Below are 16207 nucleotides of genomic sequence, written 5' to 3' on the forward strand. Positions count from 1 at the left end.
TGGAAAATGGTCGGACATATCTCCTACTAAAAGCATGAGACTTATGTGCAAAGTTCCATTTCTCAAGGAGCCCCGTCGGATATGCCACAATGTGCTCAGTTCGCATATAGAAATAATTCTCATAAAAAGGATGGTTAGCCCTGTCATCCATTTTCACCACCAGACTTTTCGGCCCCCGAGGACGCATGTGAAGCATCGTGCCACGGATGAGCTGAGGGGTGAAGATATTAAGCATGTGATCCAAGGTGATCTCACGACCGACGAGTTCCGCAAACTTGAGCAACATAAGGAGCAACTTGTACAGGTACGACGAAAGTTAGGCGGGGCATACCTCATAAAAACGGCAGAAGTCTACCACCAGGAGAGGGAGAGGAAGTGTGTATCCAATAATGAGGGGGTAGGCGTAAAACACGCAGTACCCAGGACAGTCAAAATGAACTATGTCGTTTCCTACCGCCGGTCGTATGTCGACGTAGCCGGGGATCCCCCACCTGGTTTTCAACTCTGCAATGTCTTCTTCTCTTATAACAAAAGGGATAGACTCCAGTTCTGCCCCGGCGCGACCGCTGAAGTCGGTCAATTCTCTCCTAAGGCGAGGCAAAATCTCAACTATCGACGGGACCTCCTCGTCTTCCACCACATCTCCCTCCCAGTGTCTTGAGCAGCATTTTCCGGTGCCGGAATTGTGACAGGGAGATTGGTGCGAGAGGAATCACCAGCCATTTTGTCCAGATGATGCAGCAAAAAGACAACGGAAAGAAAGGATGAAAACTTTCAGTTAACTAAGGGCAAACGAAAACTTGGAGTGTCAGGAAGGAAGTATATCTGCAGAATTCTTTCGAGTAAAAGGCAAAGAAGTGTGTCAATTGAATGATAAGTTCCTTCTATTTATAAGAGATATAAATCCCCCGAGCACGAAACCCAAGAGTCGCTAATCACACATGATAGGACACGAAACGTTTCAGTTCCCCAGGAACGTGTGTCATAATGGCGGTAAGCACGAAACAACGCTTTGATGCCAAACGACGTTTCGGTTCCGAAACAGCCGCAAACGGTCCACGGGTATCGAAAGAACGCAACCATCTCACCTAAAACCCAAGTAACGTAACTAAGGAACGATAAGTCAGATTTCGCTCGAATTCGTAGCAATCATGATCCGTCTGCCGAGCCCGACAGGGGACGACCTCGACAAACGGAGGGATTAACTGTATTGGTCAAAATCTGACCGTCACGCCGAGCTGACCAACGTCCCGCCCAAGTTACCGGGCAGTAAAAGATAACATAGCCCACTCTACATCCCATTCTCGACATCCGGCGAGTCGGAAGGAGTAATGTCTAAAAGAACGACCAAGGCACACTTGGTGCAAGAGAGTGTCGGACCAAGTAAATGGCAAGGATGCCTTGACTATATATAATATGGAAAAACCCTCGATAGGGGGCAGTCTCTCCTTCCTTTTCTCTCTCCCAAGCTCTCTTCTTGTATCTTCATAGGAAAGAAGCAATCTGCAGAAGAACATGTAAAGCTATATCCATCATCGATTGATGAGAGCCACAATATTGAATTTCAATAAGATTGATTGTATCTCTTTCATCCTATATACTATCTATACTATTAGCTCTTTGATCTGGGATTAGACTGACTAAGATTTACCCCTTCATTTTCTTTGATTGATTTATTTAAAAAAGTTCCGATATTTTTTGAGTCAAACAGACATAGAAAAAAATCCATAAATCGAGAAGTTGGAGCTTTTTAAGTGTAAAATTGGAAAAACCTTAATATACTAGTCACTATTTACTAAGCACTTTTGAACCGGGGCTTGCTATTCCCCTCCTAGGCATCAAGGTGTAAAATACCCAAACTAATCCTCAAAACCTGTGTCTAATTCAGCACTTCTTCCCCTCGCAACAAGGCCGAAACAGAAAAGAGAGAACGACGAGAACAACAATGGCGTCGGCGTTGAGATCTGCTATACTCCGCCACATCCGGGTCCCGGCAACCCAAGCCTTAGCTGCAAATGGATCGAGGCTAACCGCTGTCAGATTGATGTCGTCGCACGATGACCATATCACTAAAGATGAGGTCATCAACAGAGTCCTTGACGTCGTCAAATGCTTCCCCAAAGTCGATCCTTCCAAGGTATTTTCCTCAATTCTCTTTATGGGAGTGGTTAAATTTCGATTTATTTGGTAAAAACCCATTTGATGAAGTGAATCAGATCTGAGATATATGAATACATGTTCAATTGATGGTTTATTTGCATCGTAGGTAGCTGTTTATTGGTCAAGGCTGGGACATTAGGGTTTTTATTTAGCTATAGCTTTGGTAAAATGGACATATGTTTATCCAGATGATATGAGAGTCTATTTACCTGAAACAAAACAAAATGAAAAGGAGTTGGTATATGTTTATCTTTTATCAAATTCTATAGTTATCTATTTCCCATCTAGAGTCATCAGATACTTGTGCTAGTGAGAGGTAACAGGTATCCAGTGGAATAGTCGAGGTGCGCTGGTACAGATACCACGGTCATCCAAAATGCTCAATTGTGTAATTTTAGTGTGTAACACTATCACACAAAATGCTCACTTGTGTAATCTCTGTCTGGGAAGCTTGAGAATGGAAAGAGAAGTTGATTCCTTTTTTTTATCTTTTCTGTTTCCTTTTAGGTGGATGGTAAATGTTTATTCATAGCTCTAGATGACCTAAAGACTGGAAAACAAGTTAGCCGAGAATTTTCTCTAGGCACCTGCTGCATGCTATGTTCAGAGCTTATCATTAGAATTATTTACTTCTTTTTCATGAATTTCAATCAAACTTAGTGTAGTTTGATTCTGTAGAAAAGAACTGATCTATCTATTAGATTGTCTTTGCATTGAAGTGCCAGGTTAGCAGAACTTTAGCTGCCATTTATTTTCAAGATAAGTCAATTAATTGGTTAATGAAGGAAATTAATGGGGAATTTAGGAGGTTTCGAGTTCAAATCCCAGCGAGGCCAAAATGCTAGGTGATTTCTTCCAATCTATCTAAGCCTTGGTGTACAGAGTTACTCGGTACCTGTGCTAGTGGGAGGCACGAGTACCTGTGGAATTAGTCAAGGTGCACGCAAGTTGACATGAACACCAAGGTTATCGGGATTTTTTGGGGGGTGGGGCGGGGGAAGGAGGGATTTAGGGTTGTAATATAAGAAAAAGGTGAACTAAGGATTGAGACTGCACATAACTTGCATAGTGTGCATAGTAGCACCAGCCAGGAAAGCCTCCAACTCTAAGCTATTGTTTAGCATATTTAAGATTAAATTTGGAACAAATTGCAGAGACATGCTAAGTTGTTCGAACTCGGGTACGGATGTAGATGTCGGATCTTCATAATCTAAATTATAAGATTCAGGTGTATGAATCCAGGTGCGAATACGGGTGCGGGATAATTCAAATATCTAAAACTAGAGTTACAAAAATATGCCTAGATTATGAGACATTATGTGAAAACATCACATGGTGCTTGTAAGGGTAGAAAAATTCTCTTTATCACATGGTGCTTGTAAGGGTAGAAAAATTCTCTTTATATTCAAGGTATTCCATTTTCTTCAATTTCACCCTATTTTTGTTTTTATTTTAGAAATCATTGTATCTATCTCGATTTTCTCCCTCGATTTTGGTCAAAGTACCCCAAATCGATTTACCAGATCCGGTACAGATCCCACACCCTCACCCATACCCACGTCGTGTTGACACGGGTGCGACACCGAATGTGAAGAGTCCGAGCAACTTAGGAGGCATGAACCATTTTAAGTAGCTTACTTGGGGTCCAATGGACTATAACTTGGGAGATAATTATCTGAAAAAGGAAATGATGCTTTTAGAGCTCTGTTGTGACAGGAAAGCTATTAGGATAATTGTCTGTCAAGAACTTCAAAAATTAGGTTATGATCATTCTCTCTCTTTTCTTTTCTTGTCTGCGTTAAATGGGGGAAAGTACATGCCAACAGGTGTTTCACTTAGGTCTTTGCAGTTCTTGCACTGAACTTTTGGTGTGATGATGGATTAAACACAATAGTTAGGTTTACGTGGAAGTTTTCAAAGTAGATGAAGAGAGTAGGATAATGCAGCTTTTTCTTCCCATTAAAGAGAGAAAGTGATGTTCCAGAAGACAATTAGAGCGCCCGGTGCCTTAAAAGGCTTAAAGGAAAAAAAACTGCACAGATAACTTCAAAATCTTTCAACTGACGATCTAGTTCTCAGAGATCTATGTTATCAAAACAAGTTTGTGAATTAAGATTATTTTTTCATGGTATATCTATATGATCAGTTTGGAACGCCTTTTGGAAAAACTCTAATGTATGATTAAGGATTGCGCTGGTGGTAAAACAATTTAACCCTGCAAAGTTAACTGGATACTTATTCGTTATCTGGGAAATCATTATGGGCTTTATGGTTAATGGTTATCTTTTATGCAGGTGACCCCTGAAGTCCACTTTGAGAAGGATCTGGGCTTAGACAGCTTAGATACGGTAGAGATTGTAATGGCTCTGGAGGAAGAGTTCAAACTGGAGATTCCAGACAAGGAAGCTGTCAGGATAGAGTCCTGCGAACATGCAATTGAGTATATTTATAATCATCCAATGTCTAGTTAATCTCAATGCATCTTTGTTTGTTTGAATTTGTTCATCAAAATCAAAGGTACACTTGCTCCTTGTCATTTGACTAGTTCAAGGTTGTAGAATTTTGATCCTCTTGAGAGAGGCAATAATCAGACTCTTTGGAAGACCAGTTGCTCAGGCTTTGCCATTGAGGATTATATCATCCTTTTGTTGCTTTTCTGGAAGACATGACTCAGTATTTATTCTGTTGCCGTCTTTCCTCTTATAATATTCGAATGCCACAAATTCAAGCTTGGTTTGATTGTTGCACTGATTTGAAAAATCTGTCTAGTCTGGCTCATGAACTTGTGAAGCTGATGCTGGATCTTGAGCTGTGAAATATCTCCAGCTTATTATGAAGGAAAATTATCAACTGCAATAAAACCTCAAGAATTGGAGTGGATTAGAGGTGTGTTTGGTACGAAGGAAAATATTTTCCTGGAAAATGAGTGGTTTTATCACTTATTTTTCCATGTTTGGTTGGTGAATGAAAAACTTTTTCCGGAAAATATTTTCTAGTGTTTGGTTAGAAAGTAATTTTTTTTTTTTTAGGAAAATAATTTTCTATGCTACTCTTCTCGCCTCCCCCCACCAAAAAAAAAAAAAAACCTACCCATTAAAAGTTCACATAAATCCAAAGGAACAAATGTGTTGTTTTAATTTTTCAAAAAAGAAGAATGTTAAAATTTGAGCTTCATGACTGAAGAAAATACTCCTTTTCTTGTTTAAACAAAACAAAAGTACTTTTTCTAAGAGGAAGCTGCCTTTTTCTCTCTCTTGGGAAAATGAGCCAACTTTCAAACAAACAACTTTTCTATTAGTTCTTGGTCTTTTTTGGGGAGTCCCCATCTTCCATGATGGAGGGGAGGGCTTATTTTTCAGCAAGAGACAAGTTTTTTGAACTAATTGACATTAATGAAGATCAGGTTAGATGATTTTTACTCTATGAACGCAGCAGGAGGTTCATTGGTAAAATCAGAATCGATGAAAACAATCTAAGATGGGTATGCGCTGCTTTGAAAGATGCTTCACGGGGAGAGGGGAACTTATGCAGGAGATAGGTAAGGAAAATAGAGGCTTATATTTTACAGAGTATACCAGAATTTCAACAGTTACGACATATTTGTTCGTATTGAGGCATGGTGGGTGACAGGAAATCATCGGCGATTATCTTAGAAACCATCGAAAACGGAGGTTGGTGCGACATTGCAGACAAAATCTTGAGATTTCGATGGAGACCAGAAAGACCGACGTCGAACTGGAATACCAAAGTCGGTCAAGATCTTATTTTGAAGCTGCTAGTCCTGAGCTCTGGCCTTCAATGGAGACGAATGGTGCAGTAGCAGATCAGAATAAAATCAAAATTAATGCAGAGGCTGAAGCAAGTAACTCTCATTTTCTTTCTAAATGTCTAGTTGGGAGATTTAATGACCCATTCAACATGTCTCCAAACCATGAAGTTGTTCAAAAATGGTTTACTAACTGTTACGCGGCGCCTTTCTGAGATTCCTTGGAAGGGCGACGTAAGGCTAAGCAACTGATGTCAGTGCAGTTGCTATCCGCCAACTGAGGTCCCATCCGTACGCTAGACTAGATTATCAGTGCCGTACGGGAAAACCAATGTCAAGAGCAATTGAGAGAACATGAATGAGAATTGAGAATGAAAGAAAGCTTGATTGCATTAATGAATGCTATTATAGAAAGGCAACGCGGTGTCGAGGGGGAGAGATACCAGTACAGAGAATTGTTTGCTTGCTAGAAAGTTTGATTGCTTGATCCCCCTAATAATACTTAAAAAAAATAAACCAAAGCTACAAGACTAGACTTGATTAAGCTAGAGAAACATAATGGAAGTACATGGAATAAAACTACTCTATATTTACAATGAAAAAGACTTAGTTTTCTATAAGGCAGAAACATGTCCGTTGTCAGCAGCATAGTCTTTGGCATCAGGGTCTGCGCACGCGGCACTGTTGGCATCCGCCTGCGGTTGGGCGCTGGCGAGGGATATCAGTGGGGCGACAGAGGCGCATGCACGTTTGTCACTTGGCGCGACCAAGACCACGGGGCCGTCCGTGGCGCTAGGCATTGGGAGGCTTGCTAGGACGCCACGGGGCGCGCTCAAGGGGTCATGGGGCACGGCTGGAAAGCCGCCCATGACATTCTCCCCCACCTGAGTTGGCGACGTCCTCGACGCCTTACTTGCAAGATAATCTTCAATTAGGCTCTTGTAGGATTTGAGGTTTGTTCCCCTCTCCCAAGTGTTCTCCTCTGCATCACAGCCCTGCCATTTCACCAAGAACTCTTGGTGATCTTTCCTTGAGGAATGAATCACTCTATTATCAAGGATAGCTTCAACACACCTTTTCCTGGTTGAATTGGGCCCTCGAATACTGGGTATTGTGAGCTGGCTCCGTGAAGGATCCTTCGTGTCTTCCCGAAAAGGTTTCAGGAGGCTGACATGGAAGACAAGATGAATTTTTCACCAAGCTAGGGTATCCACCCGGTATGCAACTTTCCCAATGCGCCTTTCAATGGACAAGGGTCCAATGTATTTTTGCAATAGGCGAGGGTCATGGACCCCCGCAAATAAGTAACGCTTTGGAATTTTGACCATCACTTTGTCTCCTACTTGGTATTCAACAAAGCGACGATTCTGGTCAGCATGCCTCTTTATCCGCTTTTGAGCCTTGACAAGATAGCTCCGCACTATCTCCAAATTTCGCTTCCACTCTTTTGAGAAGCTAGCAGCTCGAGGAGATTTAGACATATTTGGTGCATTGACTGTGTGTGTGAGTAGCGGTTGCTCTCCGGTAACAATTTCAAAAGCGCTTTTGTTTGTACTAGAGCTTTTTTGTGAATTGAAACACAGTTGAGTAGCATCCAGAAGCTTCACCCAATTCTTCTGTGATCCGGTTACAAAATGACGGAGATATTCCTCCAATATACCATTGAACCGCTCCGCCTGACCATCAGATTGCGGATGAAAACTTGAACTGTGACTCAGCTTCGACCCACGACACTTAAAGAGTTGGGTCTAAAAGTTACTAGTGAAGCATGAGTCACGATCACTAACAATGTCTTTGGGCAGGCCCCAATATTTGACGACATGAGAGAAGAAGAGTCGAGCTAAATCTTCTGCTGATATATATTGTGGGGCAGCAATAAAGGTAGCATACTCGGAAAATCGATCTACCACAACCAAGATAGTTGTTAGATCTCCGACCTTGGGTAATCCGGTGATGAAATCCAGGGAAACACTTTCCCAAGGTCTCTTTGGGACAACTAGTGGTTCCAAGAGTCCCGCTTGTGTTAAGCGGTCTGACTTGTCCTTCTGGCATACTAGTCAAGTCTTCACATACTGAGCAACATCATCAACCATTTGAGGCCAATAATATGCACGGCGAAGTAATGCCATGGTGCGTTCCTCACCGGGATGGCCGACCCACAGAGTATCATGACATTCATCCAGAAGAGTCTTTCGCTGATCTCCTCCTTTAGGAACATAAAGTGGGTTCCCTTTCACTTTTAGAAACCATCTTCCATGTCGAACTGGCGAGTCTTGCCTGTCCTACCAAATCAACCAAATACTGTGCAGCAGGATCCTTGATGAGTAAATCCTGTATCTGGTCCTTGATGGAGGTGGCTACTTCACTCCCCTTAGGGTGGCGAGTAGGCACACCGATGCTAGATCAACTCTTCGACTGAGCGTATCAGCACCATGATTGGTCTTCCCATTTCTATACTCCAAGTTGAAGTGGAATTCAGCTAGGAGTTCCTGCCACCTGGCCTGTCGACCATTCAACTTCGGCTGGGTCATGAAATGGCTAACAACTGTGTTGTCTGTCTTGACCACGAACGAGGTCCCCAACAGATAGTGCCTCCAGAGGCGCAAGCAGTGGACGACAACCAATAATTCTTTCTCATGGGCGGCATAGCGTCGCTCTGCATCTTTCAGCTTCCGACTCTCGTACGCTACAGGATGCCCTTCTTGTAGCAAGACTCCACCGAGGGCATAGTCAGATGCATCTGTTTGTACTTCGAATGGCTTGGCCAGATCAGGAAGGGCCAAGACGGGGCTACTAGATATAGCCGCTTTCAATGCGTTGAAGACATCCGCTCGCTTGGGTCCCCATTCCCAAGGTGTGACCTTCTTGAGGAGTTCTGTCAATGGTACTGCAATGAGGGAGTAGTTTTTCACAAATCGCCGATAGAAATTGCATAGACCAAGGAACGCCCTCAAGGTGTGGATATCCTTAGGCGGTGGGCAATCTGTGATTGCCTGAATCTTCTGCTGGTCCATCTTGATCCGCCCTTCCTCGATGACATGTCCGAGGAAGTCAATTTGCTTTTGAGCAAAGGAGCACTTAGATAGCTCCGCATATAGTTCCTGCTCCCGCAATCGAGCTAGGACCTTCCGCAAGTGCATCAGGTGTTCCTCCAATGTTTGGCTATATACCACAATGTCATCCAAGTAGACCACCACAAATTCATCAATGTACTCTCGGAAGACTTGGTTCATCAAAGTGCAAAACGTAGCTGGGGCGTTAGTCAAGCCGAATGGCATAACTAGGAAATCGTACGACCCATATCTTGTCACACAGGTCGTCTTGTGCTCATCACCCTCTGCAATCCGAACTTGCCTATAACCTGTCTTCAGGTCTATTTTGGTTAACACCGTCGCACCACCCAGTCTATTGAACAAGTCTGCCATTAGCGGAATAGGGTACTTGTTCTTCACAGTAATTTTGTTTAGAGCCCGATAGACCACACAGAGTCGTAGACTACCATCATGTTCTTTTTGGAATAGAACAGGGGACCCGTATCGGGATTTGGAGGGCACGATAATCCATGTGTCTAGCATTTCCGTCAATTGCCTTCGAAGCTCGGTGAGTTCGGGTTGTGACATTCTGTAAGGCGCCCGGGTGGGTGGCTTCACGCCTGGCACCAACTCAATTTTATGGTCCACAGTGCGGGTAGGCGGTAGTCGCTTTGGCATGTCTTGTGGCATGACATCTTCAAACTCTAGTAGTAATTCCTTCACGGGCTCAGGAATGGGACCCGAGGAGCGTTCTACATCTTCAATGCAGAGGGTTTCCAGGAACGTGGGTTCATGTCTTTTGACGCCCTTCTTCAACTGCAAGGCCGAGATGTTTTCAACGACCATCTTCATGGGCATGCACGGGATAATACAGGGCTTGGTCCCGTTTGCTCTCATTATCAGTAACATGTCAGCATACGGTACATGCATGTTGTTGGTTTGCCTCAGGAATTCCAATCCAACTATCAACTCGAAGTCATCTATGATCACCACGCGCAGGTTGAATTTTCCTTCGTAAGAGCCAAGCTTCACTGGTACTTCTTTGGCTATTCCACCCACTGGCTGGGGAGGTGAGTTGATAGCCTTGACACGGCCTCTACCTTTCCCTACAACTAGACCAAGGTGCTCCACCTAAGTCGAGGCTAAGTAGTTGTGGGTAGCACTCGTGTCTACCATGGCCCGAATGGGCTTGCCATTCACCTTCATCTCAACAAACATTAAGGTCCTCTCGTGCTTAAGAGGAGTCTCCTCATCCGCCTTCTTTTTCCCTTTCTTAGTGACGGGACATGGGTCCTTCTTCTTACGGATACCAGCATTAGTCTCTGCTAATGCCTCAGAAATGGAGCCAACAATTGCATTGAAGGCACCTACTGGTTTAGTCTGATCCGCATCATCTGAGTCGTCATCAGTCCCATCATCAAAAGTCTGATGGGCATTCATCTGTGCATGTGGGCACTCATTGTTCCAATATGGTCCGTCGCAATGACGACATCCTGAAGGAGGCTTCCTCCCCCCCGATCATTGTTGTTAGACGCATCACTGTTGCTGCTTGTGGAGGGAGCCTTAGGTTTGGTTGAGCCCCGATCTCCCCCACTTCTGCTAGGGCCACCATTGCTCGACTGGCCCCCTTTGAATCCCGCTCAGGCAGGCGGCTGAGGCCTATCCTTCCGAGTTTCCATTTGATAGTCCCCAAGGCATTCAGCTGCTTGGATCGCCTTGGGCAGGGTATCTACCCGTTGTCTTTGTAGCTCCCTACGGGCATAAGGTTTCAGCCCTTCTAGGAAAGTGAAGAGCTTGTCTTTGTCCCCCATATCGCGTATGCTTAGCATGAGTGCAGAGAATTTCCGCACGTAGTCCCGCACGGATTTGGTCTGGCGGAGCTCCCGTAGCTTTCTCCTTGAATTGTATTCAACATTTTCAGGGACTAACTGTAGGCATATGGCTGCCTTCAGTTCTGCCCATGTCTCGAGAGCATCTTCACCGGCCTTGATGGCTTCGTATTTCACCTGCCATCAGAGTTTAGCATCACCCTGGAGATACATGGCAGCAGTTGCTACCTTCTTAGCTTCTTCTAGGCCCCCAACAACATCGAAATATTGTTCGACGTCAAAAATGAAGTTCTCCACTTCCTTGGCATTCATAGCTCCACTGTATGGCTTTGGCTCAGGAATTTTCAGTTTTTGTGTCGCGGAAGTGGGGTTTGCAGCGCCCCCGATTTGGTTTCCACCGCCTCGCAGCAGGCCCTGTAAAGCAGCATTGACGACATTGAGCTTGTTTGTCAAGTCGTCAATAGTTTGTTGCATGACAGTCACTCTGTCTGCCTCTTGTGCCTTGTAAGCTAAATCCTCGGCACGCTCCTGTTGGAGTCCTTCGAATTTGCCAAAAATTTTGGCTGCCTCTGTGGCTGCCGTTTGCCGGTCTCCCTCGGAGTCACGACTGATGTTTTCTATGTCAACTTCGGCCTGGAGCATCCTGCGGTCCAGGTCGTCCAACCTTTTCCCTAGGCTGGTTCTTAGTTCAGGCACCGTATCCATGATGGGCAGTAATCCGTCGACCGTCTATTCAAGGGCCGCAATGCGGTCCCTATGATTCACCATGGTCAGAAATGGTGGTAATGGCAATGCGTTCCCTCGTCCGATGTCGAGCCTAGGCTCTGATACCAACTGTTACGCGGCGCCTTCCTGAGATTCCTTGGAAGGGCGACGTAAGGCTAAGCAACTGATGTCAGTGCAGTTGCTGTCCGCCAACTAAGTGTCCCCTCCGTACGCTAGACTAGATTGTCAGTGCTGTACGAGAAAACCAATATCAAGAGAAATTGAGAGAACATGAATGAGAATTGATAATGAAAGAAAGCTTGATTGCATTAATGAAAGCTATTACAGAAAGGCAACGCGATATCGAGGGGGAGAGACACCAGTACAGAGAATTGTTTGCTTGCTAGAAAGTTTGATTGCTTGATCCCCCTAATAATACTTAAAAAAATAAACCAAAGCTACAAGAATAGACTTGATTAAGCTAGAGAAAAATAATGAAAGTACATGGAATAAAACTACTCTATATTTACAATGAAAAAGACTTAATTTTCTATAAGGCAGAAACAGGTCCGTTGTCAGCAGCATAGTCTTTAGCATCAGGGTCTGCGCGCGCGACGCTGTTGGCATCCGCCTGCGGTTGGGTGCTGGCGAGGGATATCGGTGGGGCGACATAGGCACATGCGTGCTTGTCACTTGGCGCGACCAAGACCACGAGGCCGTCCGTGGCGCTAGGCATTGGGAGGCTTGCTAGGACGCCACGGGGCGCGCCCAAGGAGTCATGGGGCACGACTGGAAAGCCGCCCATAACATACTAACAAATGGAAAGTGATAACAGGCTTGAAGGTTACGCCGATTGTGCACAATCTCTTCCTCTTTGAGATGCCTTCTCGCCAAGAAGCAGTTAGAGTCAAGGCAGGTGATTGGTACTGGAATGGAAGAAGGTTGTCACTGGAGTGGTGGTCGGCGGTCACATGATTAGCAATGGTAGAACCAAACTCCGAACATAGATGGAAAAAAGCTTTTAGAATTCCTCTCCATGCTTGGTCGGAAAGCTCTTTCAGATTCATTAGTGAATTGTGTGGCGGCTTCGTTGACGCCGACGAAGACACCAAGAAAAGGATTCACCTGCACTGGGCTAGGATTTGTGTTAACAAATCAATTGAAGATATTCCTAGTAAACTAGAATTGAAAGTGAGAGAACTAAGTTACGAAATTTCTATAATTTTAGATGCTCACACTAAATTATGGGTTGCCGAAGATGGGGTGGATAGCAGCAACAAGGGTTTCATTGAAGAAGAAGAAGGGGTTAGGGTTTCGAGGTCTGTAGTTGTCAAATCAATAGATAGGCCATAGGCATGACACATGCCTTTAGCCTTTAATTCAAAATTGCCATATGCCAAGGAGGTAGGGCCCTATATTAGGTTTAATAATCCAGCCAAAAGGGCCAGTATTATTAAGGATGTTGGGCCTAAAAAAGTTATTATTAAGAAACCAGACAAAGGTGCATGCATTATTAATGAAGCTGGGCCTTCAAACACAAAGAAAACAGATCGAGTTTATTACAATAAAGGCCCAAAAAGAAGAATAAGAAGATACATATCTGGAAGGTCAGAACCCAAGACCCATGTCTTCTTAAAATACGCTCCTCACCTCCACCTCATAATCTTGATCCCCTTTTAATACAACTCCATGCTCTGGAAACTAAGCCTATGATGTCTGATTCAGAAGGGAGTATTTTCCCAAGCCTCTGCGATGCTGATGATGAAGGAGAATTGCCCCAGGATATAGAATTTCCTTCTATTCCTCCACAAATTAGGGTATCAGCACCACTGTTTGGCTCAGAATCTAATTACTCTTCTCAATCTCACAATGATACTCTCTCTCTTCCTTGGTATGGTGATAACTCTTCTAATCAACAAATTGTTCATACTCCTTCTGTTATACCCACTTCAAAATGGACAAAGTTGGTTATGGTGAAGGCATGCAAAGCATTTGGGGTTAATGCAGCTGGTTTCGAAGGGGGTTGTTCGAAGACAAAAAAAGAAGAAAGGGGTGACAAAATTGAAAAAATTAGTTTCGAATTTAAGCCAGGGAAAAGGGAAAGGTAGGGTAAGGGGTAGGATTCACAAAGCTCATTTGAGATGAAAGTAAAAATCCTTAGTTGGAATGTTAAGGGTTGAATGAGAGTAAAAAGAGGGGATCATCAAATCTTTGTTGATGAAGTGGAAGGAAGATATAGTATATTTGCAGGAGACAAAAATTGAAGAGTGGTCACAACAATTAGTAGGTTCTTTATGGGGAAATAGATGGGCTAGCTGGGCAGATTTGCAAGCAAATGGCACAAGAGGCGGGGTCATCATTTTGTGGGACAAGAGGTTGTGGAAAAATATTAACATTCAGCAAGGTATATACTCAGTTTCTGTCATTCTAGAAAGTCTCCAAGAACAATTCAAGTGGTATTATACTTGGGTATATGAGCGACATTCAGTTGCAACAAGAAATGATCTTTGGCATGAATTGGCAGCAGTAAGGGGTATTTGGGATGAGCATTGGGTGATAGGAGGAGACTTTAATGTATGCAGATATGAGCATGAAAAATTCAATTGTCTTAGAAGGTCCAGAGAAATGAAATCTTTCTCTGATATTATATTGGAATTGGAACTATTGGATTTACCCCTACAGGGAGCTCAATATACATGGTCTAGAGGTGAAGAACAACTTCAGGCTTCTAGAATTGATATGTTCTTAATTTCATCTGAGTGGAATGACAGCTTCAAGGCAATAAAGCAGGTGGCTTTACCCAGAGTAGAGTCTGATCATAAGCCACTAATGCTTGAATGTGGGAATTGGGACTCCAATTCATCTTATTTTAAATTTTAGAATATGTGGTTGCTAGCAAAGGGATTCATGGACTCAATTAAAGAATGATGATCCAGTTATCAAGTAGTGGGCAGTCCAGACTTCATCTTGACTCAAAAACTGAGGAATCTGTAGAAAGACATCTCATGCTGGAATAGGGATGTATTTGAAAACTAGAAACTCAAAAAAGTAAGGCACTTAATGAACTAACTATACTGGAACAATCATCTGAAGGCAGAGTTCAAACACAAGCTGAGAAGGCTCAAATGATCAACCTGAGCAGTTAGCAAAGATTGAGGAGATTTCATGGAGACAAAAATCAAGATGCTTATGGCTTAAGGAAATAAACCGCAAGCCCTTCAGAAAGAAAGACATAATATAATAATGAATTAATTAATAAAAAAAAAAAAGGGTTGGTTAAGAACTATTGACTGTAAACCATAGCAGTTACAGTCACTCAATGGAGATGTTCGCCTTTGTTTGGAATGAAGATGAGATGGAGATAGAAATACAAAGTACTTCCAAAAGATGGCTAATGCTCATAGAAGAAACAACTGCACTAATAGGCTACAGATGGGGGAAGTCATCACTGAAGATAAGGAGGAAATCAAAAGTGAAATCCTGAACTTTTACCAGCAGTTGTACATAGAGAATGAACCTTGGAGGCCGTCAACTAGGTTTGACAATCTAGCTAGGATTTCAGAAGCTGAGAGAAACTGGTTGGAAAGGGAGTTTGAGGAGCATGCGATTCTTTCAATCATTAAAAAATGTGCTCCAGATAAGGCTCCAAGACATGATGGTTTTACTATGGCATTCTTTCAACATGCTTGGGAGATTATAAAAAAGGAGGTTATTGATGCAATGAATCACTTTCACCATAGTTGCTACATGGTTAAATCTATTAATGCCTCTTTTATTGCTCTGATTCCTAAAAAGAAAGGCGCAACCGATCTCAAAGATTATAGACAATTGCTTATAAACTTTTGGCTGAAAAGCTTAAAACAGTCATTGGGAAGTTGGTATCAGGGAGTCAGAATGCTTTTGTAAAAGGGAGACAAATCACAGATGCTGCTCTCATTGCAAATGAAGCACTAGATTGGAGACTTAAGAGTAGAGAGCCAGGGTTGTTATTTAAACTAGACATTGAAAAAGCTTTTGACAAAGTGAGCTCGTCATACTTGCTCACAATTCTGAGGCACATAGGCTTTGGAGAAAGATGGATAAGATGAATCAAGTTTAGCATCACTACTATTAAGTATTCTATCCTAGTGAACAGGGTGACCCTATCTCACCGTTCCTCTTCATCTTGGCCATGGAATGGCTTAGTAAAATGCTGCAGAAAGCCAGCCAATTATAGTGGATAGAAGCTTTTAAAATTGGGAGTAATGTTGGGACTCAAAACTGTTGTATCTCATCTGCTCTATGCAGATGGTACACTGATTTTTTGTGGAGCTGAGTGGTCTCAAGTGATCCAGCTAAACCTAACTTTATTCATTTTTGAAGCTATTTCAGATTTGCACATGAATATGTCGACGAGTACCATTTATCCTGTTAATGAAGTCCCAAATATGGATGAGTTGGGTGGTATTATGGGATGTAAAATTGGTTCAATTTCATCTACTTATCTTGGTTTACCTTTGGAAGCAAAATTTAGATCCACTAAAATTTGGATAGGATCATAGAAAAGTTTGACAAGAAACTTGCATCATGGCAAATGTAATATCTTTCATTTGGGGGCGGATTAACACTTATCAACAGTGTATTGGATAGCATACCAACTTACTATATGACTTTATTTCCAATCCCAGCAAAGGTTTTGAAGCAACTTGATAAGTTAAGAAGAAACTTTCTCTGGG

General features: G+C 43.0%; 2 protein-coding genes across 2 annotated transcripts; both read left to right on the forward strand.

Annotated features, from left to right (window-relative positions):
- The first annotated feature begins 1817 nt into the window (after positions 1-1817).
- Positions 1818-4920, forward strand: LOC107813907 (acyl carrier protein 1, mitochondrial-like). Its single transcript, XM_016639223.2, has 2 exons — positions 1818-2137; positions 4455-4920. Exons 1-2 carry the CDS (start codon positions 1946-1948, stop codon positions 4629-4631), a joined length of 369 nt encoding a protein of 122 aa, XP_016494709.2. The 5' UTR covers positions 1818-1945; the 3' UTR covers positions 4632-4920.
- A 9959-nt stretch (positions 4921-14879) lies between these two features.
- Positions 14880-15708, forward strand: LOC142162178 (uncharacterized). The gene is made up of 3 exons (XM_075218501.1): positions 14880-15242; positions 15347-15514; positions 15628-15708. Exons 1-3 carry the CDS (start codon positions 14880-14882, stop codon positions 15706-15708), a joined length of 612 nt encoding a protein of 203 aa, XP_075074602.1.
- Positions 15709-16207: the final 499 nt, after the last annotated feature.

This window comes from Nicotiana tabacum, chromosome 7 (genome assembly GCF_000715075.1).
Source record: "Nicotiana tabacum cultivar K326 chromosome 7, ASM71507v2, whole genome shotgun sequence".
Lineage (NCBI taxonomy): Eukaryota > Viridiplantae > Streptophyta > Magnoliopsida > Solanales > Solanaceae > Nicotiana > Nicotiana tabacum.